Here is a 15,738-nt window from a genome sequence, read left to right as displayed (position 1 = left end):
TAAGAAACAAGTATAAAACCACCATATTCTCTCTCCAGTTTCACTGTGGGGCATGACCTGCTCTGCCATGGGGCCTGGCATTAATTAGTGATTTTTTTTTTTATTTTTTTTATTTTTTTTTTGTCTTAGATTGTAACCTCTTCTTTAGGGAGCTTTATGCTTCGTTTCATAAAACACAGCTGGAAAGCCCAGGGAATCCAGAGCTTGTTCAGAGGGTGTGGGTGGTGGTGTGTCTTGCTTGTTTGTGGGTGGGTTGTTTTCAGATGTTCCTAAGGAATCTGTTCTGGTGGAAGTTTGCAGATGTAATGAGGCACTTTGTTCCAAAATGTGCTGTGAAAATTTTTATGCTTTCTGCATGAAATCTGTCCTGGAGTTTGGTGTACTTGGATAGCTCTTTCCCTAAGTGTAGAGCAGACTTTTTTGTAAACTGCTGACCTATAAATTTGAGATTTCTGAGTTCAGCATTTTTGCATTGTCCTTGCAAGGTGGAAGACAGTTCCCTGTGAAAGTGTGACATTGGGGCACCGACAGTGGCCTACTTTAAACAAAAGTTTGAAAATACTTAAGATTTTGTAACAATTCATGAGACATTGCTAAAAACAGCAGAAAATGCTTTTACGTGAGAACAGAATGGATTCAGGAATATGATAGAAAAAACTTGGGCATTTTGAATGACAGAAATAATGGAATCATAGAATATTAAGGGGTTGGAAGAAACCTTAAAGATCATCTTATCCAACCTCTTGCCACGTGCAGGAACTTCTCCCCCTAGACCAGGTTGCTTAAGGCCTTATCCAGCCTATCCAAATATTTGCAAGTAATGGCACAGTTACTTCTAAAACTCTTTTTTGGTACTGTTATATTTCATCTAGTGTTTGTGCTGCAGAGTAAGGTTTGCTGAGTTTGGATTTGGAGACCCTGAGGAAAAATCTGGACACTTTAGAGATGCTTAATGGATATTGTAAGCTCTCAGCTCTGCAGGGGACTGGCAGAATGAACCCAGGTGGAAACTGTCGTTCTGTTTTGATTCTTTTGTGTGGCTGTGTGGTTTTGGTTTGATTGGGGTTTCTGGAGAGTGTTTTTTGGGGTTCTTTTGTGCCTCTTGTCTCCACTGAAAAGGTATCCACAGTGGTATAAGACAGAGAAAAGCACAAAATAACCTTTTGGTTAAAGGGTAAGATTCCACAGAAGTTAATAAAAATGAACTAAATTATTCTGCTAAACTGTGGAGGTCTGGACCTGTGATCAGGGAATATGAGGTGGTCTTAGAAAGGAGAATGGGCAACCCAAGAGCAGGTCCAAACCAGTTAGAGCCATATAAACCTGTTAAAGCCATATTTTGTTCAGTGAATTGAGTTTTAAATCTGATGAAATTAGTGCTTAACCTCGAGTCACCTGCTGTGGGGTTTTCTTTGTTAGCAGAGTTGCAAAGAAGAAACTGTATTTATTTTTTTGCTGGATGTTTAGAAGTCAGCTGTAAGTTTGTTTTGCTATTTTAGGAGCCATTTCTTGGGGTCATGGAGAGGTGTGCAGGAGCAATTATTCCTGTGTGTTTTGTGCCACAGTGCAGGGGGCCTTCTTCCCTATGTAGTGTCCTGTATGAGATTTTTGGTGTCCTGGTGACATTTTACTTTGTTACCATTTGCCAATCAAAAGGCCAGTCCTATGCTGAAGTACACAGATGAAGAGATACACAAAGATACACTTGTAATCAGAGTTTTGCAACTGAGTTTATTTCTGTTATGTTACACGATCTGCCCTGAAACAGGAGAAGGAAACTTTAGGAATTAAAAGGGGTCGTTATCCCACGCTGCTGGATCACTAACAAACTGTTCCTGGTGAACTGGTGAGGCATTTCTGTCAGGCAGGGCATGTCATGGTCACTTTATGAGCTGTCACAGCAAAAACAAATCCACCCTCTGCGTGCCAAAGTGAGTCAAGTGCACCTCTCCAGCCAGGATCCCTGCTATCACAGGCAAAATAGGGTGATGAAATGATGGTTAGCAATCCTAATCTGCCACGTTGGGGTTGTAATAATAATAATAATAATGGTCTTTTTTGTAAGCTTATGTTGTGTTCTTGAAAAAGATGGGATTCTTCTTGCTGGTTTTGACTGGCTTTCTCTAAAATGGGGCAGGTTGGCTCTCTCATGGTGTTCATGCTGATCTTTCATAGAAGCAGTCTGGGTTTCTGCCTCTGGTGTTTGTCCTGAAACTCCCTTTTCACGTCAGTTCTGCATCTTGCAGTCCTTTCTACCCATCTTTGCATGTGCAGGAGCAATCCAGTGAGACCTCAGCCTCACAAAACCAGGGCACGACGTCTCCAGAGCTCTGGGAGTGTTGCTCTACTATATTTGGAACCAGCTCTATTGCTTCTATAATAGGAAGGCTTCTGGAAGCTTTCTCCTTCCTCTCGCCCCAAGAAAGTAGCCTTTCAGCTGAGCTTTCATTAATTCACAATCTGCATGGCAAAACAGATGTAGTTTTATAGGCTAAATAATTCAGATGTGGTTTATGGGTCACATGGCCTCGAGTGTGGTGTGTTCAGGGAGGATTTTTGCCCTTGCCCCATGAGCTGAGGGTGCAGCAGCCACAGCTTCGCTCACGGGGCCTTTGCTACCCCCAGTTTGTCATTCGGGGCACGCGACACTGACAAGAGGTGCCAAGGCAGCTTTCTAGAAAGCAAAGTGATGTGTGAGCCCCGTGTGTTTGTCACCAGAGCTGCAGCAGCACTGCCCAGTGAGGGATTTACTGGTTTTGTTTTCCTCTTGGATCAAGCAGAACAAATCTAATGAGCCAGTTCTTAACTTCTTCCCAGCTGAGCAGCGAGTGATGTCCTTACCCAAATTGAGTAAGGCAGCGGAAATCTTTCAGGAATAGTTAAACAAGGGAAACACTTGTAATATTATTTTTCCCAATACTCATGCAGGGCTAAGAGGGTGCAGCAGAGCTTGTCTTTATTTTCTTTTTCCCTTCTGAGGTTTTTCCCTTTGAGGTGACAACTTAGTCCTTCCAATGCTTACCCCACCTAGAGAGAAAGCATGTGAGCCACAAATGTGGAGCTTTTCATTCTTTATTGGCGTGATCATGGAAGGAAAACAGGTTCTCCCTGTAGTGCTTCATTGGAATAAACATTTCACATGCTTATCAGTACAGCAAGTAGTGCTGTTTGACAGCAGTGAGGAGTCAGATGTTGCCTTGGAGCCCTACATACTCATTTCCCTGCTTCTGAAACACTCTGGATTTTGCCCACTGTGCATTCAGAAGTGTTCTTTTCCACTGAAAGGACCTAAAATCCACTTTGTAGCAGACATTTTCCAGCATGATTTCAGGTGTGGATTTGAGATGGCTGAGTCTAGTCTGAGTGTCTGAGAACCTTGTCCTGCTGGGCCTTGTGAGTTCCTGCCAGGTCAGGGGTAAGTGGGTTCAGTTCTGACCACTTTGGGTTAATTCTGTCCTAGGTCCAGCTCCTGGAAATGAGACAGGGAGGCAGTGCTGATAAAGGGGGAGGTGTGAAAGACTAAACAGGCCCAGCTCCTGGAGTCTTTCCTCATAAGAGAGGTGCTCCAGACCCCTCATCATCAGCCTCTGCTGATTCTGCTTACATGGACATCTTTAGTTTTTGTTTAAATTGCTGCTCTGCCTGGTGGGATCCAAGGACAGGAGCTTGGAGGAGCTTAGAGAAGGAAGGGCTGGAGTGAATTTGGTGGGGAAATGAGCAAAGGGCAATGGTAACCAGGTCCTGCTGCTTTGCCAGCACTGGCTCCTGATGCCAAGCAGAAGTGCCATCATCAGGTTTTGGTGTGGGAGTAGACACAGGAAGCTCCCTGACATTAATTCCATCTGGAACCCTGTGGCAGTTTCATTGCCTTTAGATCAGATAATACCAGATCTGATTTGGCATAAACAGGGGAAGCTTGAGCACACAAAATTTCACAAGGCAAATGATGCCTGTGATGGCTCCTTAAGGGTTAAAAGGCAGTTCTTTAGGTGTTTTAAATATGTAAATATTACCTGAAGAACGGTTAAAGAGAAATGGTTGTGTTGCTATAGGTGTCTAAGAGGCTGAGGACCTGGTGTGTCAATCACCTCTCTGTCAGACCTAGCCTGGGAGCTGCTGTGGATCGTTCCCAGTGGGAGTTTTGGGATGAGGAAACACTTTGTGCCAAAGTCTCTTCCTTAGAAGGATCTGGTGCTGTTATAGGTGTCCTGAGGGGTGTTTGGGGAGGGAGGAAGGGGTGACTTGGCTGGGGGATGACAGAATTGCATGTCTGGTGAATTACTCGTTTGGAGACAGGGATCATATAACAACCTGAGCTTGAGCTCCGTGGTGGGAGAATAAACATGGAACCTGCTTCTTGCAAGAAAACAAGTACCCTTATCTTGCTATAAAACCTCAGCACTGACTTTTTCCATCCTAATGATTGCTTTTGGTATTAACACTTTCTGCTCTGAAATGCTGCTGATCCTGAATATGCTGATGCTCTTTGCCAGCTGATCCAGAGTGACATCCCTATGGAGCATCCCAAAGCTTGTCCTGCATGGAGGTGGGGTGGTCAAATGTGTTTTTAAACATGTTCTTACCAACAGGGCAGTTGTTGCTCAGTTCCAGTCCAGAGGCCATGGCCTCCTTTCAAGAAAGTGAATTTTCTGAGAGGATGTGCCCACCCTTTGAACTGGTTTGTTGATCAGTTACTGTTGCTACAGCTAAAACACACTTGCACTTATCAAAATATTGTAGTGAATTGCTATGCAGATGGGGAGACCTTGACTGCAGCCTGGTTGAGTTGATACATTTGTTTTCCTAAGCTGCAGCAGTCTTCAAACCTGGTGATAAGACAGGGAATTTTGTGGGACCATTCCCTGAGCTGCCGTCCGCGGCTGAGAGGATGTGATGCTTTCTGCTGCCAAAACCCAAGTCCTTCCCACATCTTGTGCAGAAAGGCATATGTTTGGGGGTGGTTTCAGAGAGGGGGAAGAACACGATTAGGGTTTTAACTTCCTCTTCTGTTTTGTTTTTCTGTGCATCTGTATTTCAGTTTTTTGGGCTGTACCTGACTATGTGCAAAACTTAACAAATCGGCTGCAGCTCCTGCTAAGGATCAGCCTTGGTACAGAAACAGTGGTAGTTAAAAGGCAGTAAGTATATCTGCTAGCTTAAATGCTGGGGTTTTTTTTCTCTTCCTTTTTTTTATAATTCACAAGCACAGCTTTTTACTCCTCACACAGTAGGAATTTGTCAGGAGCTTGCTGGCATTAATAGTCTATTTCAGCCTTTTTCTATAGCCCAGCAGCTACAGAGGGGGGGAAAAAGCATGCTTTGTATGGAGCTGTGGTTGGGTCTGTGCTGCAGTGCCCATCTGAACTTGGCTGTGTCTATTTTGTCAGCTTTTGCTTCCCTCTAGTAGTTGCTGGTCCCTTCCTAAATTCACGAAATCTCATCACACAATGCCTGTGCTTGGATCAGGGTTCTGGCTGCTCCTGACCTGAACCACTTGATGGTTTTGCTTCTTGAGCTCTTTACTGCAAACAAGATATCTTTGGGTTTCAATTCCGTCTGGCTTTTTTATCTTTTACTTCTCTATTGCTGTCCAGAGGAGTGGGACTTGGACAAAACGTGTGGTATTCTTAAGCAGGGATCCATGGAGAGGGTTTAAGCTATTGGAAAAGTGAGTGGCATTCTTGAAATGGTGTGGTTGTGTTTATTTGGGTGTGGATATAATCATGTTTCTGTGATACAGTTCCTGCTGAGTTTGAAATGCTAGTGTTAGTAAAACCAGAAGCAGAGCCAGACAAAAGACTGGAGAAAAGTCAGAATTTCAGTGACTCTTGGTGATGGTTCGTGGGAAAGTAACGATTTTGTGTTTGATTTTCCTAAAGCACTTGGGCACATGCTTTTTCTTCTCTGTGAATTACTGTTTGTGGATATATATCTTTACAGCATGAGAACATCAGAAACAGCTGGTTTTGTGCCTAGGTTTCACTCATAGAGAGGTAGGTCCTTGTTAGAGACTCTGGATAGTCTGATGAAAATGGTGTTTAACTACAAAGCTTCAATTTCTGCTGTTGCTGATCACGACAGCCTAATTCCTGGTCATCCTGAATCCCTGCAGCAGAGGATATGATCTTCTCCTCCTCCTGCTCTGCCACTGCCCTGCCTTCATCTTCTCCACCCCACATGTTTCTTAGCCTTGTGTAGAGCTCAGCAGAGATTTCTTCATGAAGACTGGAATGTGTTTATATAATATTTTATATATTATTTTAGGCCCCTGCTACTCAAATGTAGGCAAACGCTTAACCTCTTATTCACCATCATTAGACGAACCGTGAAATTGCTGTAGCAGACATCAAGTCAGGTGGATCTAAACCAGCTTCTGCTTTTCCTGCCTGGAAGGTTCATCCTTCATCATTTTCCTGGCAAGTGTGGCTACCAAGAGCAGGTTTTCCAGCCAGGAGTGTTTAGTGGGAGCATTGGTTGTGAACCACACTGGTCAAGCAGTGCTCAGCTGGGCGTAGTGGGGGCTCTTCTGTGTGGGAGGCATTGGGAAGGGGGTGATGTGAGAGGCTCAGTCTCTGCAAAAGCAGGGGTAGAGCAGCAGTAGAAACACTGGGCAGAGCTGCTGAAAAGGAGAGAACAACCTGCTGCACTAAATCACAGCTCCCTGGGGACACAGCTCCATAGTTAGCATCCTCAAATGGCATTCCTTTATTACGGCATCATTGTGCACGGTCCTCTAGAGAGGAAGCAAACGGTCTCTAAAACAATCTGCTGGCAGCTCAGGCTGGGCTATTTGAGGTTTTCCAGGGCTCTTTTGCTGTGTCACTCTTCCCTTTAATGTTCCAGCTTGAAGGTTGTTGTTCTTTCTCCATCAAAGTGCGTTAAAGTGCCGGTAAGAGTGTCTGCTCCAAGGACAAGGTGGAGAAGGCAGCAGCCAAGGGAGAACAAGAGATACTGCAGAACCAGCTTTGTTTTGGTGTAATCTTTCTTATCTGCATGTGATGCAAAGACAGGGCGGTTTTCACAAGACTTAAGAGGCTGCGTGGTGACATGCTTTCTGTCCTTTTATAAAATCCACCACGTTATTTTGATTAGAACGCTAACGTAACTCCTGGCAGCCTCAAATCTCACTGCTAGCAGCTACTTCCCTCCAAAGCCTGATGTGGTGCTAACAAGCAGAGAGATCTTGTGCGTCCTGTTTACATGGAGCTGGGAAGACAGCGTGTTCCGTGGGAGGTGCCAAGGTAGCACTGCAGTTGGATATAAGGTGAAAAAACTCTGTGTGTGCAGACAGGCCGTGGTGGGGCGTGTTCATTTGTGTTTGGTGGTGTTCAGGAACTCCAGCTGCAACACTGGCATGATGGTGTTAAGTTCTTTTATATCTGAATATGTATCTTTTATATCTATGCATGCGTAGCATGTTTGTGTTTGTATATATTTATATTTATATTTATATTTATATCTGTATCTATTCTCTCTCACGGGAAAGTCCATGTCCTGATCATCTGTGCTTGTGATCTTCTGATGAATTCTCTGTTGTTCAGTTTTTAGGTGGCAGAGACACGGTGAAGCTGAGTGTGGGGCAGGCAGAGCTGATGGGGGAGCCTGGGGTGTAGCCCAGGATGGACTGGCTGTGACGACGTGCCTTAGCTGGAGAGGTTGTTACCATGAAGAGTTCCTGCAGAGCTGGCCTCCACAGGGAACCGCTGAATTCCACATCCTCCACCTTCCATCAAGTCAAACGGTACGAACAGACTGCCTGCTCTGCCTGCAGCTGAGGACTCAGCACCGATTTTAGCCTTCTCCTTGTCCTCTCCTATTGTCTTGTGCTGTCACTCAAACATTTGCTCTAAATTCTGACTCTGGGGTAGTGTTTAAGCGAAACGTTGTAATGGCTTAAGGGCAGAAATGTTCTTTGACGTTTTTATTTGATAATGACAACTACAGATTCGCTGCAGCTGGTAGTGTACTTGCAGAAATCCTTGGGTTTTCTAGCAACAGCTGTAAATTAGTTTGGGAAACATGACTTTGAAGTAAAACTTAATTGGCAAAAGGATCATCAGGGTAGGCTTTAAAACATGCAGGCAGCTTAAAGCAAGTGGAAATGCTGGCAGTCATTGTTGCGGTTTGTCTTACTATGGACTAAGTAATTAGATTAGTTTAAGCTCAGATTTTGCATTGCTCACTCTCCTGTGTCTCTTATTAAGGAGAAATGCATGATTGATTTCAAACACTTGTGCTTATGTGACAATTAAGTGAATGCCTCTCACTGTGTCTCCTTATAGGAACACCGTGCAGAACAACTTGTCCTCATGCAAATGCAAGGACATGCCAGTTTGTTGGAGTTCAAACCTACTTCAAAATATATGTGTATTTCTTTTTTAATTCTTTTTTTTTGAAACCAAGGCTCTTAAACTTCCTCAGTCTGGAGGAAGAGTGCCAGCTTTTTGGTTTCCAAAGGCTGTGTGGGTTTAAAGGAAACTTTTAACCTTTGTTCTTTGTGGTTGTGTAGACAGCATATACTTGCTATGTTAGTCTCATGGTAATTTAGTGCTGGAAAAGACTTCCTGGGTCACCCAGCTCCCTGCTTTCCCAAGCAGGATCTCATAATCCCTTTTGTGAACTTAGTCCAGCCTCAAAACATTTACATCTTTTCTTGCATCTCTTCTTCTCTCCTCCTGTAGATTAAGCCATTACTGAAGATGACAGATCTTGCTGTGCAATTAGGAATCATCTTTTCTTTCCCAGCTGAACATTCATGGCAGTTTATAGACTCATTTGAGTTTCTGTTCCTTTATTTTCCTTCTGCCTAAGGACCGCTGCTTATTTTCTGTGGTTTACCTCTTCTTCTGCATTCTGTAAAAGGGGGTTGTGACCATCACCTGTGGTTTTGCTAAGTGACCCAAGTGTTCTCTAGTAGCTTCTTGAGTAGCAATTGCTGCTGTTCTCAGTCCTGTGCTGTGCTCTGGAGCTGCTCTAGCTTCTCACTGCTGTCACAGCATCACCTGCACTTCCCTATTTCATGGATGTCTCTATGGTGGCCAGTTCACCTCAGTTACTTCCAAAATTTATTGGTGTTCCTCTTGGCTGGTGCATCACTGCCTGCATTTCAAAACCCTCCTCAGTTTGTGTTACTTGGAGCTTTGTGCCTCTGCTGTTATGGAACTGCCTCTATTTCTGTGGGTGCAGAATTAGTGCTGAGGTCATTCCTAACAAAATCAGATGTTCCCAGGGCTGATTCTTGAGGCATGTCTTTGGTTTCCAGGCTGGTATTTTCTTATTCAGCATCACCTGGGGCTGTCTGCTGCTAAGCCAACTCCTTTGTCTGTTTTCCCATTCCTCTGCCAATCTGTCTTAACCAGTAAATCTCTTTGTGCTCTCTGAAGTCCATGTGAGGAAGATATAGTAGATTGGTCTAAAAAGATGGCTTTTTTTGAGAACCTTGAGGTTAGTCTGGCATATTGAACTATTCCCTCTTCCCCCTTTTTCTCTGTGTCACATTAATCCTCTTTGCTTGCAAAGCACCTTTATATTGGAGTCAGAATACGAGCCCTGGAGAGGCTGCAATCATTCTTCTCCTCTTTCTCCCCTGCAGTGCCCCCTCCAATGTGCCACATGTTTATTATCTCCTATTGTTGCCTTTCAAGAGGTTTATAAATCCTGTTTCTTGGCCTGCAGTGCATGAGCCTATCTGGTTTGGATTCTAAAACTGGGATGAGCCAATCCTCACAATTTTTATGAAGCTCTCTAATCCTCCCTCTGCCGATGCTCTTGTTCAGATTAACGCCTGGGCTTTTGCCCTCACCATCACTCTTACCTCCCCTTTTTAAAAATGGTGCAAAGTCAAATTTGGTGTTTCGTGTTGTAGTCTTGATCTCTGCCCTGCCCTTGCTTGCAGCCCTGTTTCTCTTTTCTCTCACAAACTGAAAAAAACCTTTCACTATTTCTTTGTTAAATATCTCTGCAGTGACTTAACGCTGCACCAGTTCTCATGTTTATTCCTGGACTTTTTGATCTCTTAAGATAGAAGTTTCCAAGTGATGTGACCTCAAACTTGTGTCTGCTTCTGGTATCCTTCACAAAGAAGGATCACATCCAGTTGGAGTTGCTTTGGATCTTGTTTGGGATGTGTTCTTAATAATGAAAACACCTTCTGACTCCTGGAGAATGCTGTGTGCAGTGAAATCCTCCCCAGCAGAAGCTGACTTCATGAACCAATTTCTTTCAATCTTGAGTTTCAAAAGGGCAACCTGATAACTTGCCCTCAGCTCTACTTTTGCTTGTTTATTCTTTTGAATGCTGAGTCTGTTACTGAGTGTGTGGTCCAAGGTTAATTTCTGCAACCTTTCACGTGTTCTCATTAAGTATGCACAAAAATGAAGGCTATAAATAGCTTCACTCTGTGTTGATTCATTAACACCAGAAATTTGTTGCACTGTGATATGAAGAAAGGTCTTGGTCCTCTTGTACTTTATAAATCAGGAAACAAATTAATAAAGGTAAAACATTTCTGGAAGGACACTTGTCACTTACCTGTGCTGCTCTGGGCAGCTTTCAGCAGAAGCCCACCAGTTTTTGTCTTGTCCCTCTATGATTTCCCCTCAACCACAGCCACATGTGCCATCCCATCATCTCTGAGCTGCATGTTTCTGGAGCAGCTGATAACCTTGAATTCCAAATTTTTCCATTTCTTTTGTTCCCTTCTGCTTTGTCATCTCTGTGTCGTGTCTGGTATGGTTGGGAAGCAGGGCTTTGAGCTTCCTGAGGCTCAGCACAGAATTGCTGCTACATCTCTCCCTTCACGGTAAGTGCTTTTATACAAAAGCCTGCCAAAGCAGTGGCACTTCTTTCTGTACAAAATTTAGGAAGTAGTCAGGGCAACTGTGCTTTACTGAAGGGGGTGTGTGTTTAGTGTAAAACGTGTTCAAAACATTGATGGGTGGGAGCCCTCAAAGTGGAGTGCTCTGTGTTGGGTTTGGGGCTGCATGCTGTCACCCGAAACCTCTGTGTGCTGCAGGTGATGGGCTTTGTGGGATGGGTTTTCTGGCTGTGCTGTGTGCAGCTGTATTTGGGTGTTGTCTCCCCCAGAGTCAGGTTATCTGAGCACCTGACACAGGTGAGCAAGCTGGGGAGGGACCCAGCCTTAGGAGTTTGATTCTTACAGTGCATTTGGCTCCTCAGCTCTGCTGGGCCAGCTCTGCCCCACGGTTTTGGCATTCTTCCACTTGCCCCAGGCTGGCCACTGGAGCAGAGAGCTCTCCTTCAGCAGCCACATGCCTTCTGTTTGCCTTCAAATCCCACTCTAATCCTTGCTGGCTCTCCCTGTGCTGCAAGAGGCATTTTGGAGGTGTTGGGAAGTGGGTCAGGAGCAGTTGCTGCTCCAAGGGGAGTGGGTTTTCAGGAAATCAGATGCTTCCACAGCTGCCAGAGTTGAACCCACCCCTGCTCTGGAGCTTCCCAGGCCTCCTTTCTCTGAGCTTGGACCCTTGCCATGCTCCAGAACAAACTCCACGAGTAGCAGAGCGCCTTCCATCCCGGGACTTTCCCGCCCCGGCAGAATCCATGGAATGCCTTTGAAGCAGCTCTCTGTCTGCTTTGCTTTGCCCTGGCAGTGCAAAGGGGATGGAAATGGTACTGGAGATCGAGCCCAAAGGACCCACCAAGCCCTTCCAGAAATAACAAGTGGTTGACCGTGGTTAACTCCCACTCTGTGCTCAGTCCTTGCTAATTGTCAGTGTCCTTTATGGAGGAGGAAAACTCTATGGACAGAGAACTGGGATGCCAGGGAAGAGGAATGCTGTACCAGAGGTGTGGGGTTTTTGTTGTTATTGATGTTTTTTCCTTTCTCTATTTTTTTTCTTTTTTGGCTTCTGCCTTGTGTTAGTATGTACTGAGGGGTTTTTCAGAGTTGTAGTTGGCACTGGGTGTGCAGTCAGCAACACGAGGAGCTGATTGTTGATTGGAGTTGGTGTTTACAAGGAGAAATCCATAGGAAACTTGGGGGTTTTAATGGAAATTTTCACCCTAATAAAACCTTCCGGTGCTTTCCTCAGAAAATTTGCAGTGTGAAAATGTTGTTTGTGAAGATTAGGCTTTTTTGTTGTTGTTGTTCTTGCTGGCCAGAGGAAATGTTTTGGCTTCACTGGGCATCATCAGAGTCCCTGAGTTGGGAGCTGGAAGGGGAATTAAGGCTCTCTGTGGACCTTACAAAGGAGCTGTGAAAACTGAGTGTTTTATAAGAGTTTTTCCTCCAACTCTGGAGTTTCCACTAAAGCAAATATATTACTGTTTTAGGCTGCTGTGATTTAGAACATACGTAAATACAAAAGGATGCTGGAAGATTCTATCCAGCTTGGCAAGTAGAATCATGGAATGATTTGGGTTGGAAAAGACCTCGAAGGTCATCTCATTCCAACCCATTGCCATGGGCAAGGACACCTCCCACTAGACCAGGTTGTTCCAAACCCCATCCAGCCTGGATTTGGACGCTTTCAGGGATAGGGAGTCCACCAGTGGGTTATAGGTCTTCCCTTGGGTGAGGAAAAAAGGGCTGTGTGAGTGTCTGAGCTCATATAAAGGAATATATTTCTTTATCAGCAGTGTGTAGTAACCAACTTGATAAAACTGCTGTGGAAACAAGCTGTAGTTACGACTTACAAAAACAGCAGTGTCATTCCAGCAGTGCAAGTATCCTGTTTTTCAGACATGGCTGATTAGAAATAGAAAAACTGGCCCCTTTATTTCATCAGCTTAAGGATGGAATAACAATATAAAGGCAGCACTGCTCGTTGTTTCAGTGCTGATCATTCCTGGCAGAATTCTCTTATCAGCAATTTAAAACCGCACATTTGGGATTGAAAACCTTTTATGTTTGCTCCCGTGGACTTCTGAAGAGTCGTTGTCTCTAAAGATAAAATTAGAGAGCTTGATAACTTAAAGGGTGGAGGAAAGCAAACAGAATTATTCTGGAATGAAGTGTCATAGGGAATATGTGATTTCACCTTTTAACAACTATTTTTGGTGGTTTTAAATATTTAAAAGCTTACCTGCAGCTGCCACAGCTCTCTGCTTGCCAGCACTGAGAAACAGGGGAGTCTGTGGGTGGGGACTGGGCTCTGGTTCATCTTCAAAGCAATTTCTGCTGGGAAGCCTTGTTCTAATTCTAGAAGTTAGAGATGAAATGTGCTGCTGACGTGCAGGGAAGGAGCTGTGATTGCCTAAAAGTTCATTCTCAATGTCCACAGCAAAGGATGTGTGAGGTGGGGGCCTGTTTTTTCCAAGTGACACTTTCAGGTAAGGCTCATTGCTAAGATGGCTTTTAAAATGAAAGTTCTCTTCCCTGCTGCTGGAAAACTCTGAGGCAGGTGGCAGCTGGTCTTGTGGAGTTTGCAATGCTCTTTATAGCTGTCTGAAGTTATTAGATGAAGGTTTTCTTTAAATCTGGATCCATTAAAACATGTGCAATGAACTGAATGCTGAATTCAAATGAGGCAATTATTCTGGCAGTAAAACTTTTGACTAAGGCATAATTTTGTTATGTAAATTATAACTTTTCAACCTTAAATGGTATTGTTGGCTTAGCCAGGGACGAACTGAAACATAGGAAATATAACCTTAAACAAGAAATTTGTAATAGGTGAGGCAGAACTTTACCCTTTATCTTTCTCCATAGACCAGAAATAGCTGGGAGCAGCTGAACCAACTCTGCTGGCTGAACATGTCCCCTGAGCCTGTTGGGATAACCAGTTTGGTTCTGGTTTTATTCATATAATACCTGCTCTCACCTCCATTTGCAGCTTCTCTTAATGAAGGGTGTTGAGCTGATTGTCCTGCTGGATTCCTGAAAACTGCTTGAAGAAAGCCTTTTAGAAACAAGCTCAGCTCATCTTTCAAACACCTTGGCATAAAAACTCATGAATGAAATTTGATCTTCTGCTCCTGGCTCAGGAGATTTCAGCATGCAAAGTCGTGTTTTAATTGTATTCACCTCTTCTCCCCAGGGTACGGTGGCGAGCAGCCACCGGAGCTTTTCTCTCTCCAGTCTGGGAAATGTCCTTCTGGAAGGGAAGGGAGGGGAAGGCTGCAGGCACTGTTCTCTGCAGCAGTTTGCTGCAGTGCTTCACCTGCTGCTCTTCTGGGCTGGGCTTTGGCCAGGCCACATCAGTGGCCTGACCCTGCTTCACTGTGAAGTACAACCAGAATGAGGCAGCCCCTGTGAAAAATGAGGCCAAAGCAAGCTCCAGCAGCCTCGATTTCCCATTTTTCTCTCCATGCATCTATTTCAACGCCCCAAAGTTCTATTTTTATGAGATTATTTTAGTTTTTAGCATCCGACTGAGGAGGCAAACAAAGTAGCTCAGCTGCATTTTGCAGAGGAGACTAAACTGGGAGGTGACCCAATTCCAGCGAGCTGGAATTGGCACGCAGGAGGCACGGGGAGAGAATTAACCCAGGGGCTGGATAGATGTGTCTGCAGCACTGGGATCTTTTACTCCCACAGTCTCTAGGTGAGATGCAGGTGGTTTTGGTACTGTCTGGTAGCAAGAGCCAGGTGATGGTCTCCCTAAAAAATCCAGAGGGAAGGAACACAACATCTGCATTTCCATCAGCTGCTTCCTGGCCTTGAAAGCCCTGCCGGGACCAGAGAGGTGCAGAAAGGTGAACTAAACCCTTCCTCCTGATGTAGCTCCCCAAAATCTCTGTGCCTGCCCTCCCTTGTCACTAGGGCCAGAAGGAGGAACCAAACCTCCAGGGACAGCAGTGGTTAGGCAGCACAGCTGCTTCTAGTCCTGGAGGCTTCCTCTGCTTGGGCAACATCACTCATAAATTTATTGGACTTTATAGACCAATGAATTGAGTTTTTTAATTAAAAGCTGCTTTTAGGCTAGAAACCTACAAAGTTACTTAAACAAAGTTACTTAAACAACTCTCTTGGTGTTGGCTCTCCTGGGAAACACGTTCAGTGTCTGTGTCAGCTCATGATGAATGTGGCATTGAACCTGCTGCTCTTCAACTCTCGAGCACAGATCATCCCTGAACACCCTTTGAGTGCAACAACTTGAAGATTACCATGGAAACATAATCTATAGTTAATTCTGTAATGTGCTTATGTGATACAGCTGGGAGAAGAGCTTGGAGTCTCCTGTGTGGCAGTGCCCCGGGCTCTGGCGTTCCTGAGCTTTGAATGGAAGGTGACTGTGGAGGTGTGACAGAACAGAGGAGTCTGGGGCTGCTGCTGCAGTGTCAGCAGCATCCAAGGGGTCCTTCACAGCTCTGGAATTCCTGACTCGAAAATCCCATCCTTGAGAGTGGGTGTCCTCAGCTGGTGTCATGCTGCTGTCACTTTGGGGGGTGGCATCTGATGTGTAACATAAGGGCTCTTATGGGAAAGTCACCAAATTTGCCATTATCAATATGCTAAAGGAAAGGTTTCGTTGCCCAGAGAAGCTGTGGCTGCTTCGTCCCTGGAAGTGTCCGAGGATGGGTTGGTTGGGACTTGGAGCAACCTGAGATGTGGTGGAAGGTGTCCTGCTCATGGAAGGAAGCAAATGACAAATGACCTTTAAGGTCCCTTCCAACCCAAACCACTGTGTGATTTTGAGTGATACTAGGAGATAAGATATCTCCCGAGATCTCTGATTAATATAATTACTCTTGCTAATTTCCCTTTTGAGCTTTAACCACATTTTATCTACCGAAAAGAGCGTGTGTGGTAGCTGATGTCCAGATAAACCTGTGACC

At 44.7% G+C, this 15,738-nt stretch overlaps 1 protein-coding gene across 9 annotated transcripts in view; it reads left to right on the top strand.

The window, feature by feature from the left end:
- Positions 1-15,738, top strand: part of FBXO34 (F-box protein 34) — a 43,256-nt gene that overhangs the window by 20,331 nt on the left and 7,187 nt on the right. For 4 of the 9 annotated variants that reach the window (XM_058829875.1, XM_058829881.1, XM_058829878.1 and 1 more), the window contains one exon: positions 7,542-7,741. In XM_058829875.1, coding sequence (XP_058685858.1) covers positions 7,665-7,741 — 77 coding nt within the window. In that variant the 5' untranslated portion in view covers positions 7,542-7,664. Of the gene's footprint in view, positions 1-5,038; positions 5,139-7,313; positions 7,361-7,541; positions 7,742-15,738 lie in introns of those variants that run through there. The other 5 variants (XM_058829876.1, XM_058829880.1, XM_058829879.1 and 2 more) reach the window with 3 other exon arrangements.

Source organism: Poecile atricapillus, chromosome 1, assembly GCF_030490865.1.
Source record: "Poecile atricapillus isolate bPoeAtr1 chromosome 1, bPoeAtr1.hap1, whole genome shotgun sequence".
Taxonomy (NCBI): Eukaryota; Metazoa; Chordata; class Aves; order Passeriformes; family Paridae; genus Poecile; species Poecile atricapillus.
The sequence above is the reverse complement of the archived record's forward strand: the minus strand, read 5'-3'. Positions and strand labels throughout refer to the sequence as shown.